At 42.6% G+C, this 27,696-nt stretch overlaps 1 protein-coding gene across 2 annotated transcripts in view; it reads left to right on the top strand.

Moving 5' to 3' along the window:
* LOC124280549 (RNA polymerase II-associated protein 3-like) overlaps positions 1 to 27,696 on the top strand; it is a 416,551-nt gene that overhangs the window by 224,869 nt on the left and 163,986 nt on the right. For both annotated transcript variants that reach the window (XM_046716497.1, XM_046716498.1), the window contains exon 5: positions 19,586 to 19,687. In XM_046716497.1, the coding sequence (XP_046572453.1) occupies positions 19,586 to 19,687 (102 nt within the window). The remainder of the gene's footprint in view (positions 1 to 19,585; positions 19,688 to 27,696) is intronic.

Here is a 27,696-nt window from a genome sequence, read left to right as displayed (position 1 = left end):
ATCTATTATCACCGATGCGGACTAGGTCGAACCGAGTGTTGAGGGCCGTTCCTGAGGTATCGACTATATCACCTAGGCCACTACCTAATGATGGAGGGGACTTCAACGCGTAAACGCTGTTTTTAAGCTGCAAGGCGTACAGTTTACCCTCTACTCCGGGGTCGTCGAATCTGCGTGTGTCCCCGAGGTCGGCGATCCCCACATTGACGCATTTTTTCAATCGCATTCCGGGACCTTGTGCGCTAGTCATTTTATGTGCAGCGTTATGCTGAGGTATCCTATATTCACAGGATTATGCTTTATATCTAAAACCGATATTACCAACTCAGGGATGGTGCCCCGATGATGAAAACGACTCGGTTCTGCCATCGTTGTACTTCTCCGTTTTCACCGATACAGCTCTCAGTATCGTGGAAGAGTGGCCATCTTGAATGTTGTCCATCGTGCTCAGCTGACCGAGATGAATGCACAGCTCTCGGTACGGTACTAGGTGACGGTAGTTGTAGGTTTTATCTCGTCCGGCGGCATCCCGAGTGTCCTCGCCAATGGTCGGCCGAGCCTCAAGGGGTTTATTCCGTTGTTGGTTAACACCACTGTGCTGTTTGAGTCGTTTATCTTGAGTTCAGCTCCCAAGGGTTTGAAGACCTCGTCGCTTAGCGAGCATACGCTGTAGTAGCCGTCAGTTATCTGGTTGCGGGCGCCACTGACGAATAGCTTGTTGTTGCTGGCGTTGATGTTGGTCCATCGCGGAAGGTAGGTGATATCGCAGAGTGCGACTTCGAGTTGGCCCGACGTGTTATGGATCGCGTGCATCAGCTGAACGGACTCGCCGCTCGTTATTCCTGGAAGTGTTACGTACATGTTAGAGTATATATACCCATTATATAATACTTTAAAAATGTACTAACCAGGAGTGATACCCTAAACTGGACATAGATTTCCCACACATGAAGATCGTTGTCGCTGATGGGCGAGAAGATGAAAGAATGGGGGTACAAGTCGTATCATCACATCACAACAAACGAGTGGGATGACCGTTACATGGCTTTCGATGACAGCAAGGATGACTGAGTCTGGAGGTTCGAGCAGGGGCCCGCGGATGACTGGAAAAAGTTCTTGCTGGACACGTCGAGAGGGTTTACTCATGCCGGCATCGAACGCTTGAATGACTCGATTCGAACGTACATGTGGGCCGTGCTGGGCGCTCAGAATCAAACGCGTTCCGGTATCATCGGTACGGGTACTGCTTTAGATGTGGCGTCCCTGACGTCTTGCAGATCTTGAACGGCCTCCGGGGGAAGGGCTTTAGGTCGTGCGCCCCTATAATCTACCATGCCCAGTTCATCGCGGATAAAGTCGCCCCCATGGCGACTGCTGAGTGTCGATAAGGCAAGCGGTTCTCCCGTGCGCTTATTCACGAGATTGGTCTCCGGGTGAGCCCTCAGTCGCAGCGTGCCCTTGCCATCGATAAAAAACTTGGAATAGTCTCGTCCCCACGGCGCGACGTAATTTTTATCATGTTTTAAACCATCGTAAAACCGTTGACGGTTTGTTCGATGAGTTCAGCGCTCAAAGGGTTGCCCACAAACGAGGTCTCCTGCTTGTCGAACGCCTGGGCACTATCATCTCACATTTCATCCATCTGGATATACTCATGACCGCCTTCAGCCATTATTTATATTAAACTTTTATATTTTATGTATATAACAATGTATGGTAGGAAACTAGATCCTTTCCGAAGATTAAGAGAGCCTCTAGGCGTCAGAGCCGTGCGCCAGTCGTGACCATCACCAACAATCCCAGCAAGATAGACCAGAACCAAACGCTGCTGGTTAGATTCCTAAACCTGGGTGAGAATGACCTCATCGTACCAGGCACGGTTCGACTGACGTTCAACCTCACGTTGACCTCCGACAACAACAAACACGAGCTCGTGCGGAACGTAGGTCGGGCCATCATCAAGAAAACCACTATCAAGATCAGCGGTAACGAGGTGCTGAGCATCGACGACAGCGACTTCTTTCACTGCTACGGGGACCTCTGGAAAAGCGAGGGAGAACGCGTCAATGACATGTACCAAGGCATCAGCAAATCGACTCGGTTGCGCGTGGGGTACGGTTTCACGCAAGCCCAGCTAGACAAGATCTCAGAGGGTGAAAAGGCCATCACCCAACCATACGGGAGCCGGTTCTGCTTACTTCGAAGTTGCTTACGGACACGCGCCGTTTTACCAGGCCGCTCTTGGTGATAGGTTGGAATACGAGCTCACGTTTAATGACTACAGCAAAGTCGTGCGTACGCCGAACGGTGATGAGGCCCAGCAGGTTCGAAACCATCAACTCGGGGAAGGTGGCCATCCTCTATGATAGGGTCCTGCGGCATAGAACGATAGTACGGGATAAGAGTGACACTGTGTGGGACATCAACCTGAACGTGCCGGCGCGATCGATGAAAGGCATCCTGGTCATCCCCGTGGAGGATTACGAGCCTTTCCGAAGGGACAGTGAGAAGTTTTTCAACCCTGAGATTGAAAAGGTGGAAGTGACCATCGAGGGCGTGCCCAACCAGCTGTTCAGCCATGGTATGAGGGCATACCAGCAGTGGGATGAGATAAAAAAGCTACCGGCTATCAAACAACTCCCACACATAGCCAAGGACCTGGACCTATCCTCCGTGCAGATCGGTGAATACCTGACCACCAAGTACGTGCTATGGTTGGAAATGTGATCCACAGATGACGACCAATTGCATGGCAGCGGCCGCCACATCAACAACGGCAGCGAGGGGATAACAATCCAGATTACCAAGAAGGCTCAACCCGCGGGCAAGTTGAAATTATATCTGTACGTGATTATGGACGCGCAACTTAATATAGACAATGGGAGATTCGTGCAAGCCATCTATTAATCTACCCAGCGACCCGCATTCACTGCGCCATAGTGTGCGGGCAGTCGGGCTGTGGGAAGAACGTTTTCGTGCTGGATATGCTGGAGGGGTACTACCGGGATGTGTTTGATAACATTGTTATCATGTGCCCTACTTTTCACATGAATAGAACGTACACGGAAAGACCTTGGGTGATGACAGACCCGGACGTACACAGAGTCGACCCGGGAACCCGTCTGCAGGACTGGTTGAAGGCTTATCACGGAAAATTTAAAGGGGAGTCGACGCTGTTCATACTGGACGACTGCAGTGCTAATCGCGAGATGACAAAAAAGAGAGACATGCTATCGTACCTAGCCTTCTCTGGCCGGCACGCAAAGCACAGCGTCTGGGTGCTGACGCAGATGTTCAAGTCGGTGTTGAAAGACCTCAGGGAGCTGACGCGATGGGTGGCCTTATTCCACTGCAAGGACAGGGATTCGTTCGAGGAGTGTTTGAGAGAGAACGATGTGATGAACAGACTAGAACGAGAACGTGTGAAGAAACAGCTCGCTGAAACTAAGCATGCTAAGCTCGTGCTCAAGACGGCATGTTTTTAGCCCCGGTGACGGCGGCGATCATCACAGCAAAGCATTGCCAATTTAAGGAGGGGAAAAATAATAGTAATGGTATACAAGATGGATCAAGAAGTGACTCCGACCCCAATGGGGGAGACCCCAATAGGGGGGAACCCCCCACAGGAGGGAAACCCTCCCCAGGAGGAGAATCCTACAGTCACCAGGAAGAAGAACCCTAAGAGAGTCGCCGCTGGTAGAAAAGGTGGTTTAACCAAGCATCACAAGAGTAACTACATGTGGAGCCCTCCACTCCTGTGGATTGCAGGCGCAACTGCTGCCGCTGCTCTCTCATTATTCATGTTATATAAAAAACAACCCAACACTCCACCCCCGGCACCACAACCACAATTAGAGGTCAACCCACATATCATGTTATAAATATATATTTTTATATCATATACATAATGTCTGAAGGGAAAACGTTCGTCAACGATGCATACCACGCCACCGTGGTCGCCAGTCTAGCTGTAGGGTACGCTCGGTTGACCAAAATGGTGCTCAAACAACCGACTATCAAGCTAGATTTCAACCTGCAGGATATGGGCATGCTCATAATGAACCTGGGTGTGGCGATGGCCACCAAGGACATCCTCGTGAAACAAGGGATTATACCGGAAAATATTTTGAAGTAAATATAAACATATATAGGATGGCTACGATTGCTATGATGGTCGGCGGGGCGTTAGTAAACGCCCTGGCATTTTCCGGGAGCAATTTCCTCTTCTCCGAAACTACGGAGTCGAACACGGCCGCCCGATAGAGGCGAACGAAAACGACACGATATAGCCGTGGAGAAACTGCAAGCCAGCGCAAAGCCGAAGTGCATGCGAAGAAACATATACAGAGGATCGATTACATTAACAAACAACTCCAGCGTGAGAACCATGCCGTTCAAACATTCTAGAACGTTGAAGACGCAAGCGAGAGAATTATACCTGCTAACCGGTAAACAGCTAGAACCACTCCATGAGCCCACACTCGCTCAGTACTACACACCATCCCCGGGGCAAAAGGGCCGGGAATTGATCTTCATCGCGCTGGGTCTAGCAGTGACTGTGTTGGTTGTAAAGCAATTAGACTAAGTACTCATATGAGTATACCATAGATGAGACCCGCCCTGTACCGATGCGAATACATACTTATGGGGAAGACCGAGCCCTGCGGTAGGAGATGTAGGACTGAGGGGTACTGCTGTTTTCATATGAGGAGCGTCAGAAATGGCTTCGTGAACTACACGTGTTCTGTGTGTGGTATCAGAGTGAAATGCCATTATTGTTTATGTAAAGCTCACGGAGCAAACGTGGTTCGAAACCAGCTTATCTACAAGAAGAAAAAGGACTACATAAAAGAACGTAGGCGTCTCCTCAGGATAGAGGTGTAAGGGCAGCCGGAGGCACAATTAGAGATTGTTTGCAACTAAGTATAAAAAATAATGAATAGTCCGCATTGTCTGAGAAGCTGGCGGACTGAAAATATACCTATTACCAATATCAAACCTCTGATTATTAACAAACTCGAAGAGGGAATAAACGAATGGGGGTACATCAACTTTCAAATGACGGTTGTTGTAAATCAGGATGTCTTCAGAGAGTGTATTTTGACTGAATCAGTTGAAATACATTCATGTATCAGCAACATTCTAGAAATAATAAAACGGGAATACAACACTGAGACCAGAATCGATATGGTTATTCTGGATATAGCACTGGGTGGGGGACTAGATTTGTGGTGAAAATTTTTTTGGGACTTGGTAGATAAGGCTGGAGGAGTTACCTCCCTTCCCTAGCCGGCGGCCCAATTAGAGATTGCTATACTCAGATGCATACACAATGTCGCAGATTGCGAGAGAACGAGGCGTAGTTGGTTACTCCCGAATGAGGAAACCAGAGTTGTTGAGATTACTCGACATACAACCCCCTCCCACTGTAAAACAACTAAAACGCCAAGCGAAAGAGCTGGGGCTGACGAGTTATTCCCGCCTGGGGAAAGCCGACCTAATCGAACGGCTGAACGACCCCGTAGTAAAGACCCACACTGTGAAACAACTCAAACAGGAAGCCCGAGAGCTGGGGTTAGTAGGTTATTCCCGTATGACGAAGCCCGAGCTCGTCGAACTGTTACATCAGCACAGAGTATAAAGTTTCAAATCACAGTGAAAATGCCACTCGATAAACAGCAGAATGGGGCTATTGAGTACGTTCAGCCTTACTTCCGGTTAACAAGAAGTCGTGACTCATACCTAGCTATCCCCAAAACTGGGATGGTATAGACGAACCCACCCCCATATCCCAGATCACTAAAATAGAAAAACAGAATGATATAGCTATTAACGTCTTAATGGTCGTGCACAGGGTCAGTCCAATAAAGGGTCGCCGCGTGATCAATATATTCATGATCCAGCGAGGTGATAAGTATCACTACACGTGGAAAAAACACCTCAGCAGGCTGTTGCACGACCAGTCGAAACACGTTGGGAAAAAACACTTGCGTACGATGCCTACACACGAGCTTCACACGAGCTGATTTATTAGAATCCCACCGGGAGGATTGCCAAGGTGTGGGGCAGACGGCCATACGAATCGACATGCCCATAAAGGCGACAATGTCCTAAAATTCGCCAACCACAAGAATCAGATGCCCGTGCCTTATATCATCTACGCCGACTTCGAAGCCTTGATCAAAAACATTGACATTGGGCCGACCCCCAAAACACAAAAGACAGGAGCACGAGGCCTGTGGGTTTGGATACGTGGTCATCCGATGTGATGGGGAAACGAAAGCTCCCGTAGTGTACAGGGGTCCCGACGCAGCTGAAAAGTTTCTAAAGTGTTTGCAGGAGGAAGATAAAACTATCAGGAATGCACTGTACGCTGTCGCTCCCATGCGTATGACTCAAGCCGACCGGCTAGCTCACGGCTGCAGCACTCACTGCCATGTGTGTGATAGCCCGCTGAACGGCGATTCGGTGAGAGATCACTGCCATGTCACCAGTAAGTATAGAGGCGCCGCTCACAGTGCGTGCAACCTCAAGCTCAGAATCAACCCCAAGACAATAAACATCCCGTGGTCTTCCACAACTTGAGAGAGATACAACCCTTCTCCCTGAGCGGCCTAAACATCCTCGTTCAGTTCTCCTCCACAACAGTTTGAAGGCGATACCTTCACCGATTGATACACCGCGCTTGAGACTTCGAGCTGAGGGAAGGCGTGTACCCCTCAGAGTAAGCAGTATCAACTCCGACCCCCATCGCGATGGTACTACACCAGCGATTACAGGTCTGGATCTTGGGATGCCTTGCTGAAGAAAAGGCCGCTAGCCGGCGTGTTCCGGCGTTTAGGAGGGCGTGTTTTAAGCTGGAATTGCGATGGTACTACACCAGCCCAGGTCTATCTTGGGATGCCTTGCTGAAGAAAACCGGAGTTAAGCTGGAATTGCTCACCGATTACGACATGCACTTGTTCATTGGGAAAGGCTTGCGAGGTGGGATCTCCATGGCTGCCAAATGCTACGCAAAAGCCAACAATGAGTACCGTATATGACCGTCTATAAGCCGAATTTTGAGGACCAAAAAAAGCAGTCTGTAGAAGGGGGTCGTCTTATCCATGGGTTACGCTTTCATCAAACTTTTTTCCAGGGGTAAGAAAACAACAACGTATCACTTCGCGTGAACAAACAACAGAAGACGACTTTGTCAGTAGAGACGTCAAATATGCAATTAAACATCACTAGACAAGATTATATACCTTTTAAGTTGTTTTTGCTGGGCATTGTATTATTTGCAGGGATTAAGATTACCGTGTGTATCTGAGCCGGAAATAGCAATCAGCTGTGCACACGTTTCCCGGCGAACAAGTTCAAACATGCACAATAATATAACGGGACGAATTCTGATGCAGTCATCAGTAAAATATAATACAGAATACCATTATTTAACCCAAAGAAATATAACTTAGCATTGTGCAATTTTAGTTACAGTTTTTGCTCTATAAATTAATTAAGATTAAGATTACCGTGTGTATCTGAGCCGGAAATAGCAATCAGCTGTGCACACGTTTCCCGGCGAACAAGTTCAAACATGCACAATAATATAACGGGACGGATTCTGATGCAGTCATCAGTAAAATATAATACAGAATACCATTATTTAACCCAAAGAAATATATCCTAGCATTGTGCAATTTTAGTTACAGTTTTTGCTCTATAAATTAATTAAGATTAAGATTACCGTGTGTATCTGAGCCGGAAATAGCAATCAGCTGTGCACACGTTTCCCGGCGAACAAGTTCAAACATGCACAATAATATAACGGGACGAATTCTGACACAGTCATCAGTAAAATATAATACAGAATACCATTATTTAACCCAAAGAAATATATCCTAGCATTGTGCAATTTTAGTTACAGTTTTTGCTCTATAAATTAATTAAGATTAAGATTACTGTGTGTATTTGAGCCGGAAATAGCAATCAGCTGTGCACACGTTTCCCGGCGAACAAGTTTAAACATGCACAATAATATAACGGGATGAATTCTGATGCAGTCGTCAGTAAAATATAATACAGAATACTATTATTTAACCCAAAGAAATATATCCTAGCATTGTGTAATTTTATTTACAGTTTTTATGTAAAATATACATTATCAACACTAAGGTTATATGGACCCTCATGAACGTGGTAAGCACATGGAATGGGGTAAAATACGGAAGCCATTTAAATTCACACATTTTTACCGATGTTACTGTAAACTAGCAGTCAATGGAAAACGAGGCGGTAATCAGTTCGTGATTGTTGAATGGGGTAAAATAAGCAAGCCAGTTTGTTGCTACAATAAATATGATATTTAGAGAAGCAAAATATATTATGCATTTTCTGTCAACTACACTTCGTTTTGATCCGTGAGTAGACACAATATATATGACTGTGAATTCTTTGAATAATGTGGACCAAAGTTATAATTATTGGTAACTGCCAGTTGTCTGTGGTCTGTGTTTGCCGCGATTAGGACCCCATCGCGGGGGATCGACTTATGCACGAAACATACCATTTTGACACTGATTTTAAAGGTCAAGTTTGGGGGTCTTCTTATCCATGGGGTCGTCTTATAGACGGTCATATACGGTATGTGAAGGGCTATGACTCGAGCAAGCCAACCACTCACATCCTCTACCTCGACGCCAACAACCTGTACGGCTGGGCCATGAGCCAGTTTCTACCCACAGGGGGATTTGAATGGACATAACCCGAGATCGATGTTATGAGCATCACGCCGGATTCGAACAAAGGCTATATCCTCGAAGTGGACTTGGAATACCCCAAGGCATTGCACACATCGCTCAACAGCTACCCGCTGGCCCCCGAACGTTTGAGGGTTAATCCAGACTGGATGTCCGAGTACCAACATAACTTGCTGGGTGGGCGGGTAGCAGACGTTGAAAAACTCGTGCCCAACTTAATGAATAAGACCAAGTACATTGTTCATTATCGCAACCTACAGCTGTACCTGTCGTTGGGTATGAGGCTGACCAAAATACACAGGGTGCTCGTGTTCGACCAGAGCCCCTGGATGGAGCCCTACATCAGAATGAACACGGACCTGCGAAAGCTTGCCACCAGTGACTTCGAGAAAAACCTCTACAAACTCATGAACAACTCAGTGTTCGGTAAGACTATGGAGAACCTGAGGAAACGCGTGACTGTGAAGCTGGTTCGGTCGAAAGAGGAAGACAAGCTCAGGAAACTGATAGCCAGCCCGGCATTCAAACGGAGCAAGATATTCACCGACGACCTGGTGGCCCTACACATGAAGAAAAGCCACATCAAATTCAACCGGCCTGTTTACGTGGGGATGAGCATCCTCGATTTATCCAAACACCTGATGTACGACTTTTACTACAACGAGCTCAAGAAGCAGTACACGGTGTGAAGTGCTGATGGAGATTCGAACCGAGGACGTGTACGAGGACATGAAGAAATGCCTCGATTTGTACGACACCAGCGACTACCCCAAGGACCATGCCATGCACAGCACGGTAAATAAAAAAGTGCTTGGCAAGATGAAGGACGAGTGTGCCGGCACGCCCATAGCCGAGTACATAAGCTTGAGACCCAAAATGTACTCCATCCTGAAGGCCGACAATGGCGAGATCCGAAAGGCGAAGGGTGTTAAGAAGTACGTGGTGAAACAACACATCAAACACGCCAGATTCAAGGAAGCCCTGTTCAAGACCCGCACCTTCAGACATCAAATGAACACGCTTAGAAGCGACGGGCACAGGATATACGGACTGACTATAAACAAGACGTCCCTATCACCGATGGACACGAAGCCTTGGATAGCCATCGACGGGATCAACACGTACGCGTACGGGCATGAGAAAATTGAACCAAGAACATAGGTGTATATGTACAATGTCACGGAACCAAAGAAAGTTTGAGGCTATTTACTACAGCCCGCGTGGGTTCTGGAAAGGAGCTAGCGCCGTACATAAGCTGGCTAAAATGGCGCGAGTACCCCCGGACGAGGCCAAAGCGTGGCTTGAAAAACAAGCCCTGTGGCAGATCTATTTACCGGCACCACGCACGTGCCTAGAAGGAAGTTCGGCATTACCGTACCCAATAGCGTCCACCAGGCAGACCTCCTGTTCCTACCCCACGACAGGAGGTACAAGTATACCCTAACCGTCGTTGACATTGCCAGCTGCTACAAAGAAGCCGAGCCCTTGACCGCAAAGGATGCGGCCCAAGTAGCCCACAGATTCAAACGCATATACAAACGCAGTCCGCTGACATGGCCCACAGAGCTGCAAGTCGACCCCGGACGGGAGTTCATGGGTGCCGTGTCACAACTGCTAGCCAAACACGATACCAAGGTCAGGCGTGGCGCGGCTGAGGCTCATTGCAGCCAAGCTATAGTCGAGAGATTCAATCAGACTTTGGCCGAGCGCTTATTCGGGCACCAGTACGCGAGAGAGATGGCCAACCCGAGAAAACGATCAACGGAATGGGTAGCGCGGCTACCTCAGGTGGTGTCGGCTATCAACCACGAAACCACTCGGCTCACCGGCAAGAAACCGGCCCATGCTATCAAACTGAAATCAGTGATAGCCGAACCGGCTGCACCATCGCGTGGGACGGAGAAACAGATACCCGATAGGGCCCTTGTGAGATACCTCTACCAGCCGGGGGAACACGAAGGGGACACTCGGAAACAAGCCACCGATCAGATATGGTCAGTCAAAACTTACAACATAGATAAAGTGGACATCAAAACCGACGAGCCGAACTTGTACTACTTGAAAGATGGGCCAGGGAGAGGTTTCGTCAGAGAGGAATTATTGGTCATACCATACGGCACAATGTTGCCACCCAAGCAAAATGATCCCAATAGTATCCTGTAACGACATAGAGCCATCACATGATCAGGAAAGTGTAAGTTCGCGGTCATAGTGACCAGGAAGTTAACAGGGGATTCAAAGAGTAGTATATACAATGGCGGCGAGATCTAAGGGCCTGACAAAAGCTTTATTTATGAAATAAAGCTTTACAGCGACCTTTCTTGGAATTGATCTCGGACTATCATTGTATATACTACTTTAAGGGTATGTGTGTGTGGGGGGGGGGGGGAAGAGAGACAGAGAATGGTGACATCGCAGGCCCTATTGATTTGAAATTTTGTCTGAGTAGTAGTTTGTTCACATAAATATTCAGGAGGGGTTGGCATTTTTTTAATATGAAGGACATTAATTTCTTTTTAATCTTAGACTCAGAACAAAGGGCTTTTCCTAAACAGGGTGAATACAGGAAATAATTGAATGTACATTTAGACATTCCATCCTAGGGTGGAAGACCTTTAGGTGGTTGGAATGCATCTGGTTGGATGGTGTCGCAAGTTCTTCATTTTTGCTTCTGGAGCGTCAGACACCACTGGCAATGTCAATTCTGGGGTTAGGACTGCAGCCACCTTCTGTGTTCTTTTCTCTGTCCAGTTAATAGTAGCTAGATTCTTCAGGCGCTGTTGGAGTTTCTAGGGGGAAAATTGAAATTCTTGCATTGCGAAAGTTATGTCCAACATTTATTCTTGAGAGCGGCACTTGGTCTAATTAGATAATGGCACATTACGGTGATGGGTAATGACATGAGATAAGGAAAGTTATTCTATTACAGGTATATAGCGATGTGATAATATGTAGCACATCATGTCAGTTAAGTGACTCAGGGTGTTTCAAACTGGTGTCAGGAAGTTTATAAACCGGTACAAATGATATTATATAATCCAGTTTCAGGAACTGCCGACGTCGATCGTCCCTCTTGCTCCTTAAGATTATCCAAAAGGCTTCTATTAAGAAAAGCAAATGATTCGTCCAATAATAGATTATTACAATCCTACAAACATTCATTATTTTGATCATTATCATATTCACCAGGTATCAAACCAAGTAATAAGTAATTGTGGTATATGCATTACTGAGAGGGTATGAGAAGTTTTCTATTAACATGATCGACATGATTATGTAGAAATTATGCACTACATAATGGTATGGTATGCTATGTCAATTCTACTTGACAACTGACAGAATGAAATAATTAGATGCTAGATTTACCCTATTGTGAACAAGAAACGAGTTGATGACAATTTTAATTTTAGTTTGCATTTATGTATCAATGACATCTCTAATCTTATAAAATCCAAGATATATATTGATTATGATGTCAAGCAATAATAAAACTTGGAGAAAGTTATTTTACCTTAAGTAAGTAACTTTAAATGGATTTTCAAGGGACTCCACGGACTTTTCCATGATTCTTCTCACAACAGCCTAAAACAAAAAGAGACACCCAATTGGATCATGAACATATGTCGATTGGTAATATTTTCCACCTAATTATCATGAATTACTTGTTTTATCTATATTTGTTGTTTTGCTGCATATAACCATATCAGACTCAACGTACAGGAACACAAAGGCATACTTGTCTTATGGTTATATTTTAACGGAATGTTCAGCTGGTATCAATAATAATGTTTTTTTACAGATTTCACACCAAAATGCAACGTCCACATTAATAACCTTGAGCGAAATCGAAATGCGAGCGCACCGTTACTGTAAGATAAAGGTTGCTACCAAAAACGTTTAATTCGATGCAAACTGACTGCTATGATAAGAAAATAATGAATTTCATCTGAAACCTACCTGACAAGGACGGGGGTACTGCTAATTCCTGTCCTGGGTTTCCGCTGAGATCGCTCAAGTTCCCGGATCCTTGGTTCCAAAGCTTCGATTGTCAAGTATGTTCCCATGTGTCAAGAAAACTGTAGCAAGTATACAGACTGCCATTTCTACTACCTTACTCTAATAGACTTTACTTCAAAACAACAACAACAACAACAAAGTTCTTTCCAATCTCGCGCGTGTACGTTTGAACAAAGATGGCGGCATTTCAAACAAAGACTTATGGGTACTAGGGCTCTCACGAGTCCAAAATTTGGGACTCAAGTACTCGAGGTGTCAGACCCGACTCGGACCCGAGTACCCGACAATTTGGATGCTTACCTGAATCCAACATTCAAGCATACACGTAGCTGTTCCAACTTCCAATCTACGAATAATGCAACATGTATATGTGAATCGAAACGTTCCTGAATAAAGCTGTTGATATTCAATGTCAATGGAAGTATCTATGACCTTTTTATTTGCAAACAGAATGTGAAGGCAACGTAAGTGTCACTGTGACCCAGTTCTACGCGATCAATTATGTGATTAATGTTCATGAGCTGGGCCGGTGATACCTTATTGATTTAAACATATTTTTATTCATGAAGATGAATTGGGATTGGTGAACAAGCATTACTGCTTATATTAACACCGCTCCCATGCAACATATAATACAACATGAAAATGGAGGATTTGACGTCATCGATACTGACCATTGCATAAATATAATATTTTTAGAATGTATAAATATATACAGATTACATGAAATACAACAATTCTCTAAGTAGTCATAAGTTAGAGAGTTACAGTTGTGTGTGTCTCACAAGCCATTGTAGAACTATAAATCAATCATGAGAAGGTTGTTGAGTAAATTTAATTATTTTCCTGAGAAAATTTAAAGCGTTAACTTGCGTCTTGGTTATATAATCGTGGACGGATTCAACTATTTTCTGGTTTACACAGGGAGTAAGTTCTTTGTTTCCCTTAAGAATGGTATCCAGGTTATAACCGGTAGTGTAAAAATACATATTAAGTCTTATCCGAGTATAGTTACGGCAAGTGAGGAAATAGTGTAGGGCGTTTTCACTCTGATGTCCAAAAGAACAACAAGGGCTGTCTATTAAATGTCTGTTATACTTATCGGCGTTTAGGTCGCTACATCCGAGCCTGAGGCGGCAGTGAACGATTTGGCAAAAACGAGTGCCATAATTAAGGTCAAAGTTTGTTATGACTTGTGCCGCGAACGGCACCACATATAGTTCTCAGAGCATCAAGATGTAAATTTTCTAATGTACGCGATTGCTCAGAAGTACAGTTATCCCAAATATGCGAACAATAGTCAAATATTGGCAAGATATAGGATTTATACATAATATCCAACGTTTTACGTGATAATCGGTATTTAAAACTCCTCAGACAACTGATCATAGGGCTTAACTTTACGCATACAATATCATTAGTGTGATCATTCCACGCACAATCGCTTTGGAGTGTTAATCCTAAATGTTTATGACTTTTGACTTCTTTTATGATTGTTCCGTCCATGAATAGGTTCGGTTTTAGAGACGGTTTTCGTTTTCGTGAGAACTGAGTAGTTTCGGTTTTATTTGGATGAAATGTAACCTGCCACTTCACGGGCCCATTGTGAAATTCTATCTAGATCTTTGTTAAGACAGGTAGCAGCAACTGATGGATCGTCTATGATAACATATAATGAGGTGTCATCCGCAAAGAGACGAATGTTACTGTCAACATCACATACAATATCATTAATGTATATAAGAAAAAGAAGTGGTCCAAGGACAGAGCCCTGCATGAGGTATTCCAGCTAGTACAGTTTTCTTGTCAGATTTAGAGCCGTTAATTGCGACCCGTTGTACTCTATTTTCTAAATAACTTTCAAACCATTGTAATAGTTCGCCTTGGATACCATGGTTTTCAGTTTATTAATAATTCCTCTATGCCAGACCTTATCAAAGGCTTTACTTATGTCGCAGAAGACTGCTCTAACATCTTTTCCTTCGTCAAGAGCTTTGGCTATAAAGTTGTACGAAAAGGTTAATTTATTTGTTGTGGAGTCTCCTGGCATGAATCCTGATTGTAAATTTGTCATTAAGTCGTTATCTCTCAGGAAATTGAATACATATTTAAATACACATTTCTCAAAGACTTTCGATAAACAAGATGTGAGTGCGACAGGGCGGTAGTTAGAACGGTCATGTACGCTATCTTTCTTGTGAATAGGTATTACCGATGCTTCTTTCCATGGACTGGGAAAAATTGACAGGCTAAGGGACAAATTGAATAATTTCGTAAGTATGGATGTTAGACGTGATACCTTATTACCTGTAAATTCTGTAATATGATTGGATGTGTCTGGGAAAAGAAACCAATCAATCTACTTCTCTTTTCTTTTGGTTTTAAGTTTGACTGCGCTTTCAAGATTATCTAATATTAATATGTCGTTGCAGTTATGACATATTAGCAACTTTTAAACATTCACCTGGACGATAAGTCACATAATCAATTAACCTTAATCACAGTTAAAATCGCGGCAAAACACGTTCCCAAAGCTGGAAGATACATAGATAAAGCATTCATTGATTGGTGCTGCATTAGATACTAGTATCTTGTAAAGATGGATCGACTATGGAACTTAAAGAATATGTAAAACAGGATTGATGTTTATTTGAGACTTCTTATAGTGAAAACGGTTTGGTTTCAAACTAAAGACTAACCATTTATTGAGTAACACTACGCTGTATTTCTTCTTCCGAAACTCTGCTGAGCGGAGATCCGTCAATGGTATTCATTGTGATTAAAATTTTAAGCTATTAAAGATATAGGTCTCCAAGTGTGAATGTTATTTTGAATGCGTATGTATGTGTTGATTGTTGAATATGTAACACTGAAATACGCTGGATAAGAACGACTGAATATCTATGTAGAAAACAAGTTGTTCAAATAGGTATAGTGGGCAGGGACAGTGATACAGCCGTGAGTGGCTACGCTTTATCCACGCGTCCGTGAGTTAGAACAACGGCAGGTACTGTTTTGGGTACTGATATTTTGTTCTCCTTGCAAACTTCATACGACTTTATGAGGTAGTTGTGAATTGTCGCAGTACATGGGACCTGGTAATTTGGGTTCAATGGTTCACAGAAAGCCCTGAAACCCTCCCCTTTAACAAGACTTAATGGTCGCTTATCCTTAACGCGCATAAGCATTGCTTTTTGCGTAATACCTTCATACCATTTCCTGTCAACAGGCTTGCGACTTTTGCTATCAAATTACCAAACTGCCCCAGCGTTGCTTGTTGAGCTGGTTTTCTGTCTACAGTGCTTATTGTGGGTGCTTACAGGACAAATGCTTGCGTAACTAAGGGAAACGCCACAAAGACGGCATTTCGTATTTTGGCCACTAAATCAAGATAACAATGCGTCCAGACATTGGATGTTTTCTCACGACTCGTGAGAGCCCTAATGGGTACTCAGTTATATGTTTTTTAAATTCTATTGTAAACATGCCAATAGTCTGCTTACCTTCACAAGTTTAGAAAAACACTGACAACTTCAATATGTGTTTATGTCAATTGTTTGTTTTTTACAATGTCCGTCACATCTCGCGGGGCCTCATTCATTCCAAATCAAGCGCTTCCGGTTTCGGGACAACAGTTTTAGTACGTGGTCTGACTGCCAGGTGGGCAGCACCTGCTCCCTCGACCGTGACGGACACAGGGACTGGGCAGCTGTCCACCTTGGCAGAATTTCTTCAACCTAAACAATGAAACAATAAGAACGGTGGATGTACTTCCCGTAATAAAGTACTCCAGCAGTGTAAACTTTTTTCAGATTTTCCAATGCGTTGATCGTAAGATGACCGATCCAATTATTCTGCCTGCAGACAAATCATCAGTGGCATTGTAAAATATATTTATGTTATATGTTGTATGTATTGTCACAGCGGATATTTATACCTTTATATCATTGTTGGCACGTTTGTGGTTACGTATGTCAGGATGTTTGGTGACTATATCATCGACAGTGGAGACAGCTGAGTGTACCATACATAGATATCTTCCACCTCGTGAAGTCGGAATAAACTTTTACTCTACAGATGTAACTGCTGTTTTGCCATAATGAAAGTGATGAATTTGAAAGTATGGCCAGCATATTATGTACCCAAATTGATGAGTTGGTGCTTGATTGTCAAAACAAGCTAAGTGAGTTCAAATTCATTGATTTTCATTATGTAAGTGAACAAGGGGTGAGTTCGTGTCACCTATTTCGTTAGGTAGTTCAGAAAGCTAATCCCTCAAAACAACATGCACCGTCAGCCCTCCAACATCAAACGATTTTCACTGTAATAACAAAGGTCTACTTCCAGGTAAGACATCACTGAATACACCCACATTCTGTCATGTGAAAACAGCCACCTTCCTTCGAGGATTAACCGACAATATTTGATTTTGTAAAAGAATTGTGGACATTATGTAAAAAATTTGGTGTCCAATGAAACTCGGTCACGTGACATGGGACAGGTTTTGGGGCAGCTGCCAATGAATGGCATATCGTTCCATTATGTGGATACTGATGGATACATTTCTCGAACAAGGTAATAGCCCATTAGTTTTGTTATAACGTTAGTTGTTTTTAAGTTTGATATCTGTATTTTGGGGGCGCGGTGGGCGAGCTGGCTAAGGCGCCAGGCTAGTGATCCAGCGAGGTTGAGGTGTCGGGATCGAGCCCACCTGTGACCGGGTGTAAAAACCTTGGAGTCAACTTTGTGTGCAGACTCTTTCAGTGTTGTCACAACCCCTAGTGTACAGTACACAACCCTGTGCACTTGAAAGAACCCACGAATCCGTTGGTATTTGACCAGATGGTGGCCACATGAATACGTGCAAACACCTAGTTGCGGGTACAGCAACGTGCAGTGAACATGGACAAAGTACTGTGACTATGTGTCCCAGTCCACCCAGCTGTGAATGGGTACCTCGTTAGGATGAGAAAGCCACAATAACTCGGTGCGCCTAGTGGCTGCAAGAGTTGTATACTCCCCAGGGAGTTGAGATTGATAATGCGATATGCCGTTGAGATTGACATCCAATGATCGAGGGAAAAAATACCAGCGCCTTGAGCATGCACTAGTGCGTGGATATGTGCGCTATATAAAATAAATATCCTATAATTTTGTTTTTATTTTTCTTGTAGCATTCAACAAAATCATTCCACTTCAATTTTCATTCCGTTAAGTTCTTCTAGGTGAGACAGACAACATGTACTAAGTCACACTTAGGGTAAATGTGTGTGAAATATGATTCCCATATATTTTTTGGTACTCTATAACATTTCTAGAAATTACAAATTTATGAGGTTCCAAAGTGCTTATAAATATAATAATGGAATAATAATGATAATGCTATAAGTAAAAGGCAAAACGTTCATTGACTTTATTTTCTTTCAATCTTAACAGTATTCACTACTGCCAGATGAAGTTAAACTTAAATATATTATATGTCTATGAGTCTACTGTATAATTTGTTGTGGCCTGTATTATGTTCCTTATTGAACATTTACGAAATATTGTCCTTTTTAGTACAGCTATGTGTAATGTGCATAACCACTCCCAGTTAGTTGTATTAGTATGCATCTCTTTGAGAAACATTACAAACGGAAAGCCAATGGGTAACTCAAACCTAATGGAGTGTTACCGGTTCCTCAGTAATTTATAAGTTTAAGGTATCTATAAGTTTACCTAACAAAACGTAAAGCAGACAAAGTAGAATCTTAAGTTTCCATATTCTTTCAATTAGGTTTAACTTTTCCTGAAATTAATCTTGTTTCATTTGACAATATCTTTTATTTGAAATCTGGTGTACAAAAACACAGATCACTAAACTGAAACCTATATACATGTAATACATAGACAGTTTAACGTAGGTTAATGTAGGTTTCTGGATATATGCTGTATATATTGAGTCAAAGTAATTTCCTCTACATTCGTTTCATTCAAGTTCCCATCAATGATGGTTTCTAGTTGCTTTATGCAATAGAAACTACCAATGATACTTTACTGTAAGTTTCCATTTCTGGAAACTAACTTTGTTGGTTTCCGGCAGTTTCCAGTCACTGAAACTAACCTTGTTGGTTTCCGGCAGTTTCCAGTCGCTGAAACAAACCTTGTTAGTTTCAGCAAAAGGAAACAACCGGAAACCAACATGATTCTCACATTATCCAGTTTCAGGTAGGTTTCTGGAAAACTGGAAACCTTGTTATTTTTGCTGTGTTGCTAGTCATTTTTCCTTATATACTATATACTTCATGTTATTTCCTACCTATTCTGTCAGTGTGAATGTGTAAGTGAATGCAATGTGCTTGCCTATGTCTAAAAAAACAGAAGCCTGTTGCTTCATTCTCTTTTCTCTTCGATGGGGTTTCTGCTTCCCTGGGCTGGAGCCCCAATTTGTAACAGGGGTTTCTGAAATAAAAAGATATTTAAAAAAAGAAAGATTTGTGACCTAGACTCTGTGCACAAGACCACACACCTTCACAGGTGTCCCACAGTATGCACACACAAGAGGCTTTGGCAGCAGTACACTTTTACTTTATTTAACTGATTATTAATAGTCGACAGCAAAGAAGCCTTTTCTGAAGATTTTAAAAGTGTGGTGACAGTAATATTCAGGATTTATGGCATTGATATAATAGAGGTTGTATTCTTATGATCACTAACAATTACTTTTGTTTCATGAACTCAATATTTTTGCATATTAACGCTGACAGCAATTCTTGGTCAGGGATGTTGTTTCTTTAAGTGCTCATTACACATGTGAGCTGCTTACAGTTATTTTGATTGTTTTGCAGGAGTTGATGAGGTCTGTGTCTAGGCATGCAGAAGTAAAATCTTTCCGTCAAGAGTCTGGAATCGTCATTCCTTTGCACAAGTCATCAGACTGTAGATCAAAGGTAAGTGTTTTATGCTTTTTGGGACTGCTCTGTGTTTTTTCTTGAATTTGATAGCAGATGCTGATAGTTATATCTTTTCCTAGCTATCATAGCCAGATGATGATTTAGCAATGGCGATATTTATTATCTGAAGGGTGCGAACTCTCCCTTTTGAAATGCTGTAAGCGATGATCAATCTTCTTGCTTCCAGTCTGTTTCCTGACTCAAGGTGCTATGACAACTTGCTACATGTTTAATCTCCGAGTGCAAATCAAACTGACACAATAGGAGATTACAGGGCAAATGCCATGAAAAATCAATATATTGTCATGGCATTACCTACATCAGAAACTGAGTTTGTGAGAGTCTTGGGCAACATAGCATCGATGAAATAATGTAAACTCTCTTTATCGTGTTACTTCCAATGAAAATTCCCTAACTGTTGCCTCATATCAATCTAACAAATATTTCTCATACTACCTCTGACCCCAATTTAACAAACTTTGAGATTTGCCTACATATGCTGCCAACAGGGAAATAGCAATCAGCTATGCACACGTTTCCCAGCGATATAGTTAAAACATACCAAATAATATAATGGGATGAATTCTGACACAGTGATTGGTAAAATATAATATCTAAAACTATTATTTTACCAAGGGAAATATATGTGTAATTTTAATTACAGGTTTTGCTCTATAAGTGTAAAATTTGTATAAATCAACACTAAGGTTACTAGTACACTAGTATACGAAGTTGTAAGCGCATGGAATGAGGTGAAATGAGCATGCCATTTCACCCATGTTTTCACCAATGTTACTGTAAACTAGGGGTCCATGGATGACGAGGCCATAATCAGTTCGTGATTGTTGAGAATAATGTGAAATTGGTGCTATCGTGGTTGGAAAAGTGTATCCTCACAAAACATGTAACATGTTATATTTGGGTTTACACTTTCTTATTAAGCGAAAGTTGTACGTGCATGGAATGAGGTGAAATAAGCATGCCAGTTTGTTGATATGTGATTGTCCAGCTACTGGCTGGCGAACAGTTATCGCGGCGTAACAGTTATCGCCAATACATCAGTATCACACATACACAGCTCTTGTCAGTTACAATTCCGGTATTTTTCCCCACAGTATTTGACAACAATAAAGGACAGCAAAAGAAAAGTCTTCATGGTAAGTAACATAAGAGAAGATTAAAGATATTATGAACCCTATAAAAATGTTTTAACTTAATCGGGGGGACGTCACACGATCTATATAATAGCAAGTTCAAGTTCCCAAGTCTTAAACTGTTTTGTTCCCTATCAATCTACTGTATGATAAACACTCAACTAGACACACAATCAATTATTCTAGGTTAATGTATGATATAAATATGTATTATTTCACGAATGGCATGATCAATTCTGAAATGGCGATAACTGTTACAGTTAGTTGTAAGAAAACATCTATTTACATCTATTTGTACTGCCATGATTCCCTCCCGCAGCGACAGTGAACTGGCTTGACACATCGGCGGATAGCTAATTAAATATTGTGTGCGATCGGTGTGCACATGCAGTTTCATCAGTAGGGCGGATGCCCAGTCGCTATCATGAGAAGTTTTATTGACAATGGAAATCGGGAAGTTAAGTTATATAAAAAGCAAACAAACATCAATATTATTTACCCGAGATCGTTAATACCACTTCAGATGCAAAATCAGTTGCCTTTATAACAAAAAAAAGCAAATGAAAATTCAGTAAGATCAGTCGTCTGCTAGTGACAAGCAATATATAAATGGGAAGCCAGGTGATCACAACACTCCCTCGCAGTGCGCAGCGAAATGTATGCTCATCGTCGAAAACCTTTATAAAATCCCCGCATGTTGCTTGTGGCAACAGTTTCGCTGATACGATGTAATCAATGCTCTTTTTGTAGGAAACACTTGATATTTCTGTGTGAAATAGGTGAATATATCCTTTATCACTCAAGGTTAGTAAACCAAAAACTTTAAATGATATTAAAGACAGAAATTATGTTTTTGTCTTACATCGTCGAAAACCCCTGTGTTTTGAATGAACAATAACTAAATGCGGAGTCTTCTAATATCCTTTTAATGTAGATCTCAAGGTATTTGCTGCAAGAATGAAATGCAGAAAATAAATACATACTTCCATAACGTCTTCATAGTAGATACATATGCACCTTTGAATACCAGATTATTATCAAAACACATTCTCCGTTGGTCAGAAAATAAATACACCATCACTGATAAGTGGAGGGAAAATAAGATTCAACTGAAAAGTAGGACCCCTAAAGTTAGAACTTTGTTATAATATGTTTAAGCCTCCAAGAATCCCGCCAAAGCACGCATGTGCCGAGCCCACACAAATGACCATTAACTCACCCGGTTGTTTCCCACCATAGCTTGCCTTAACAAGGTACCTGTGTCTAAGCGGATTTCACAGCAGCCAGTACAGCACAGTTAAGGTTTTTGATAAAAACTTGCACCCCATGCGGGGAAAGGTGGACGCCGTCCCATGAAAACATGGAGCTGTCAGCACTTTCAATGTCATGCCTTATTTGCACGCCTCACAGCTCCCTCACGTGGTTCCCCGCCTGTTGAAAGTCTTGCAGGCCCCCTCGATGACAAGTGAAAGGAAATGTATAGATTATGCTAAATGATTGCTGGTAAACGAATGTAGGATTCATATGCATCAGACCCCCATCTACCATATTTTTTAATTATGTGTGGGCTAACGCCGTTCGCTGCCACTTTAGTTGCAGCACCAATCCTAAAAGAATGGTAAGAAAACGCTGAGGTGTCTACATCACTGTGCCCTAATGCTTTTTTAAGCACGGCTTGGAACTGATGTCTTGTGAGAGGGGAGTGGTCAAAGTGGATAAAGGCTTGCTGTGTACCACTTCGGCGATTGTTAAGGCAAGAATGGACACAAAGGGTTGGAGGGGATGGAGGAAATTGCAACGAGCATGCCTTTGTTTAGCCTATCAGTCTTGGAGCGTCTCAAAGTAAATTGTACTCGCCTGGCAGATGTGTCCAGTTTCACGTCATTTACGGCAATGCCTGGCTGGTCAACCGAGGTCTGTACGAGCTCCCCCACCCTGAAAAATCCAAAGAATGCGGCACAGAAGGCAGCTTTGAAAAGACATTGCTCATTATATGTTGCTGCACACGGCTGGAAGATTATGGATTATTAACTTTAACAAATCAACAGTGATTGATTTACGTGAGTCACGTCGCGACTGGTCACGTGACATGCCAGCAAGTAACTTAGAAACCAAGAAGTGATCGGTGCAATCCTGCCACCCATATAACTTATGAAAAGATGATAGTGCGGAGATGTATGTTTTAGCTGTACTGCTGGAGTAATGGTTAACCGACAGATACGAAATAAAAGAAATAAAATGCACAACCTGATCAATCAGGGCCGGCCAAAGCGGTGACAGCTCATGCGCTCGTCTGAAGGTGTGGAACGTCTGCAAGCCCGTTTGGTATGTCGACCAGGTGTTCGCCGACATGGACTTGTGTAGCAATCGCTGGACCTTCCAATCTAGATGTCCCAGATCCCATCCGGGAGGGGTGTTGGTGTCAGGTCCGATGCTGGCGCACATTTGCGGAACTGGTCCCACTGAAATCTTGACAGAGAGTCATCTATAACATTGGCATGGGTACTAATGTATACAGCTTTGAATGTGATATTGTACTGCAAGCAATATAGAATGAAGCATCTCACAAGGGACATAGTATGAGGCAAGACTACTTATTGATATGAACGACCACTTGATTTTCACAATTAAACAGTATTCTTCTGTTGGACAACAATTCCAACAGCGTCATATCCCTCGTCACGCCCTCCCGCACCCATTGCTGTGGCCAACGCCCACATGTCCACTTGCCTTGGTTGTAAGCACCAAAACCTGCACCGCCTGCTGCGTCAGTAAAAAGCTGCATGACCGTGTTTGACGTCCACACTGGACTCTGAAAAACTGATATGCCATTAAAATGTTCTAGAAATTGTAACCACAATACCAAGTCATCCTTGATGCCCTTTGTGAGCCGACATCTGTGAAATGTAGACTTTAACTTGCACAACTTGTCGATGAGACGTTGACAAAATGCCCGTCCCATGGGAATGGCACGACACTTGAAATTGAGTTTACCCACAAGAGACTGGAGTTCCCATTTGGTTACCTTCTTATGATCCACACCCAGCCACCCTCTGATCTGCCCAGGAAAGTAATTATACCCCAGCTACGAATGTCTGTCCGTCCGTCTGTCCTTCCTTCCATCCGTCCCGAAACTTTGTCCGTAGCATATCTCTTAAAGTTTACATGCTAGGTTCACCAAACTTCACACACATGTTAATCATTACCCATTGATGTGCCTTTTGCTATTTTAATTTTTTTTCAGAATTTTGTTTTTTTGCTGTTTCCATGGAAACACGACTTAGGGCCATATGTGTTTGATGGTTTTTGTCCGGAGCATATCTCTTTAAGTTTACATGCTAGGTTCACCAAACTTCACACACATGTTAATCATTACCCATTGATGTGCCTTTTGCTATTTTAAAGTTTTTTCAGAATTTATTTTTTTTGCTGTTTCCATGTGTTTAATGGTTTTGTCCGGAGCATATCTCTTAAAGTTTACATGCTAGGTTCACCAAACTTCACACACATGTTAATCATTACCCATTGATGTGCCTTTTGCTATTTTAAAGTTTTTTTCAGATTTTTTGTTGTTGTGCTGTTTCCATGGAAACATGACTTGGTGCAAAATGTGTTTGATGCTTACCTGGCCACAGCATATCATCGAAACTATACATGCTAGGTTCACCAAACTTAATACACAAGTTAATCATGACCCACAGATATGCCATGTGCTAAAAAATAACAATCTTCATCTACATCCACTTCATTGTGTGCAACATGAGACAGTCAAGTTCAAATGTATGTCAGGTTTCCACAGAAAACACAAAGAAATAATGTTTCCATAAATTATTACTGTAATCAATACATGGCAAAACTATTATCTAACATGTATATAAAGTTTACGAGAGTCAAGGAGAAAGTCTTGTGAGCTGCTGATCCTTGTCACATTATATATATCAATATCAGTCATTTCCATGTCCCAATGTGGGAAGCGGGGGTCTGTGAGCTGTGCTCACTTCTACACTTGTTTTTGTTGTAGATTGAACAGTTTTCTCAGGTGCCACTGGGACATTGAAGTGATTCAGTACATGCATACAAGATTGTAAATTATAATCACAGTCACTGGTACCGGCAACGCCCCTGTGAGGAAGTCATCCAGGTAATGCATTAACTGCTTATTTGGGAGATTGCGGAGAATGCACCATTGCAAAAACGTGCTGAATCTTTCGAAAATAGCGCATGAATAGAGCATCCGAATGGTAAACATTTATCAAAATAGTACTTGCCGTTAAACTGAATGCCGAGCAACATGAAGTCACGGGGATGGACTGGTATGATGCGGAACGCTGATTTGATGTCAAACTTTGCAAGGAGGGTGCCCGCTCCCAACTGTTGTACTATTTCCACAGCTTCGTCAAAGCGTGAATATGAAACAGAACAGTCTTGTTGGTTAATGTGATCATTAATAGAGTCACCCTGCGGATTTGATAAATGGTGAATCAAACGAAAATTGTCAGAGAGCTTACTGACAGACCCACCGTCTATTTTCTTCGGAATGAGTCCGATCGGTGATACTTGTAATCCAGGAAATGGTGGATCATCAAAGGGACCAGCCATTCTACCTAGGGTGACCTCTTTGTTCAGCGTCTGTCGCTGATGACAGATTTTTTTACATTCTGAAGACCTGGGTACCCTGAAACTTAAGCTTAAAACCGTGCAGAAAGCCATCATACAATGAGTGTGCATCAGAAGGGTTAACCAGTGAATACGAGTGAAGAGACTCCAACATGTTACTTACGCTGACCGGAGTTGGTGCTCGAGACATTTCGTCTATACTGCTGGGATGTTTTTGCACCGGTGGCAGCTGACATTCCTACGGACGCATGGGGATTAAAACAGCTCTGGATGTTGTGACCAGACTCTCCACAGTTCCCGCACTTGTGTGGGTATTTACAGGATTGACGTTGACAGTTCTCCTTGTTGAAGTCCCAACAAATATGGAAAGGTAAATTGCGAGGATTATTTTTTGAGAAACTTACCCCAGTATTGGTACGTGGCTTGATCTGTTGGGGTGTTAGCATTTGCTGCAACCAGAGCTCACCGTCAACACGTCCCCACTGACGAGTGGGATGCCTTGCCATTCTGTGACGGAATTGTTGATCATACACCCTCCATCCATCTCCGCCGGAGCGCCAGGCAGCATTGCGTATGGATTCAGAGTATGACAACATTCCCTGTAACACACTAGGTGAAAAATGTTTTGACATGTAAATCGACATAAAGACATGGAAGCCGATGTCCATGCACCAAGAGTGATTGGCTTACCCTGCGATTGCTGGCGGGTGACGAGAGAGACAATACCATCTCTATCGGCGATCAGTTCCATTTTCGCTTGGTTATCGATACCCGAATTCACATAAGGAAGTAAGGTTGAAAGATCAACGTACTCACCGTTGTAGATTTTGTCACGGGTGGCCTGCTTCACGTGAGCACCAATTTCCTGAGCGTCATACGTTAATGGCGAAAGGGTGGAAGAGGGGACTGAAATGTTAAAGAATTGCTTCAAGCTGTCCCGAAATACTGGGAATTGCACTTGGCGCCGGGGATGTGAAATCGGAAATTTCAACTGATGCAGGTGGGGGTGATGGATTAAGATAATAATTGCAAGACTCACCGTTCTCAGAAATATTGCCGCCTGTAACGACTGCAACATCCGGCATCTTCTTTGGCTGCTTAGGGCCCTTCCCCGTCCTCACAAGCCGGTGGTTGATTGCTGCCTTCCTTTTTCCAGGCATGACGAAATGAAGAACAGATTGATTTTACAGAATGATGTTGACAGCACGATGAGATCAGCAGGAATGACATTCAGAAAGTGACGTAATCGGCACACGTATAATACATGACGTCATTGGTAACTAAGTGACTTAACTATGGCAGCAGATAACAGAATGCGGAAGTAAAAACGAGCACGTGGAAGCAAATACGAAGGATGCAAGAGAATGGTTTTGATAACCACATTTAGTGTCAATCACTAAATGTAATTAATTTACACTGAATCTCAAATTCAATATAGGGCTCTCCCATGTGGGAACAATACTCTCCACATAATATAAATAATATACTTCAGACAAGTTATGCTCGAAATAATATGAGCAGAAAAGTATTGTAACATTAACGTAATGATAAACCACTTCAATATGCCTAAATAACAACTGATAAGGCATACACCCTAATATATAAATGGACTCTTCCAAATGTTACTCAAATTCGGAAACTATTGTCAAAACATAGAATTTTGTGTACAAAGTTGTTGTTGTTTAAAGAACCGTGAATGAAACCTCTAAAGTATTAAACAGTCCTTGCCATTACAAACCCTGCCTACCCATACAGCAAATTACCAACACAATATCACCTCCGAAATGTAATGGATCTTCCAAAGCGTGCATGTGAAGATATTTGAAAAGAGAAATCCAATACTCCATATTTTGCTATTATTAATGAAATAGATAGTCATTAAAATATATTGTGAACATTCTTTTGCATAATGTATAATTTCCTACCTGAAGAATGATTTCTCCGCAAAGAAATGTTGGGCAAAATGTACTCTGTCTGACCGTTGCATGTTGCTCTGACTGACATGTGCTCTGTGAGTGCATCGCCAGTTGCCTTAAACATTAGTTTATAGGGGGGAGATAATTTGCAATCAATAATGTCAAATAATGCAAACTACTAAGCAAATAAAGAAAGTTTCTACAGTTCTAGAAAATCCATAGCTTATTTTGTTACTAGTTTCAAATGAAAGTGCCACCAAGCAAATCTGTACTAAAGTACTGTCGGAAATGCTAGAAAAATGCTTTTTAGCCTTAATAT

The sequence above is a fragment of the Haliotis rubra genome, unplaced genomic scaffold (genome assembly GCF_003918875.1).
Source record: "Haliotis rubra isolate DU_JTF1 unplaced genomic scaffold, ASM391887v1 Scf27, whole genome shotgun sequence".
Classification (NCBI taxonomy): Eukaryota; Metazoa; Mollusca; class Gastropoda; order Lepetellida; family Haliotidae; genus Haliotis; species Haliotis rubra.
The sequence above is the reverse complement of the archived record's forward strand: the minus strand, read 5'-3'. Positions and strand labels throughout refer to the sequence as shown.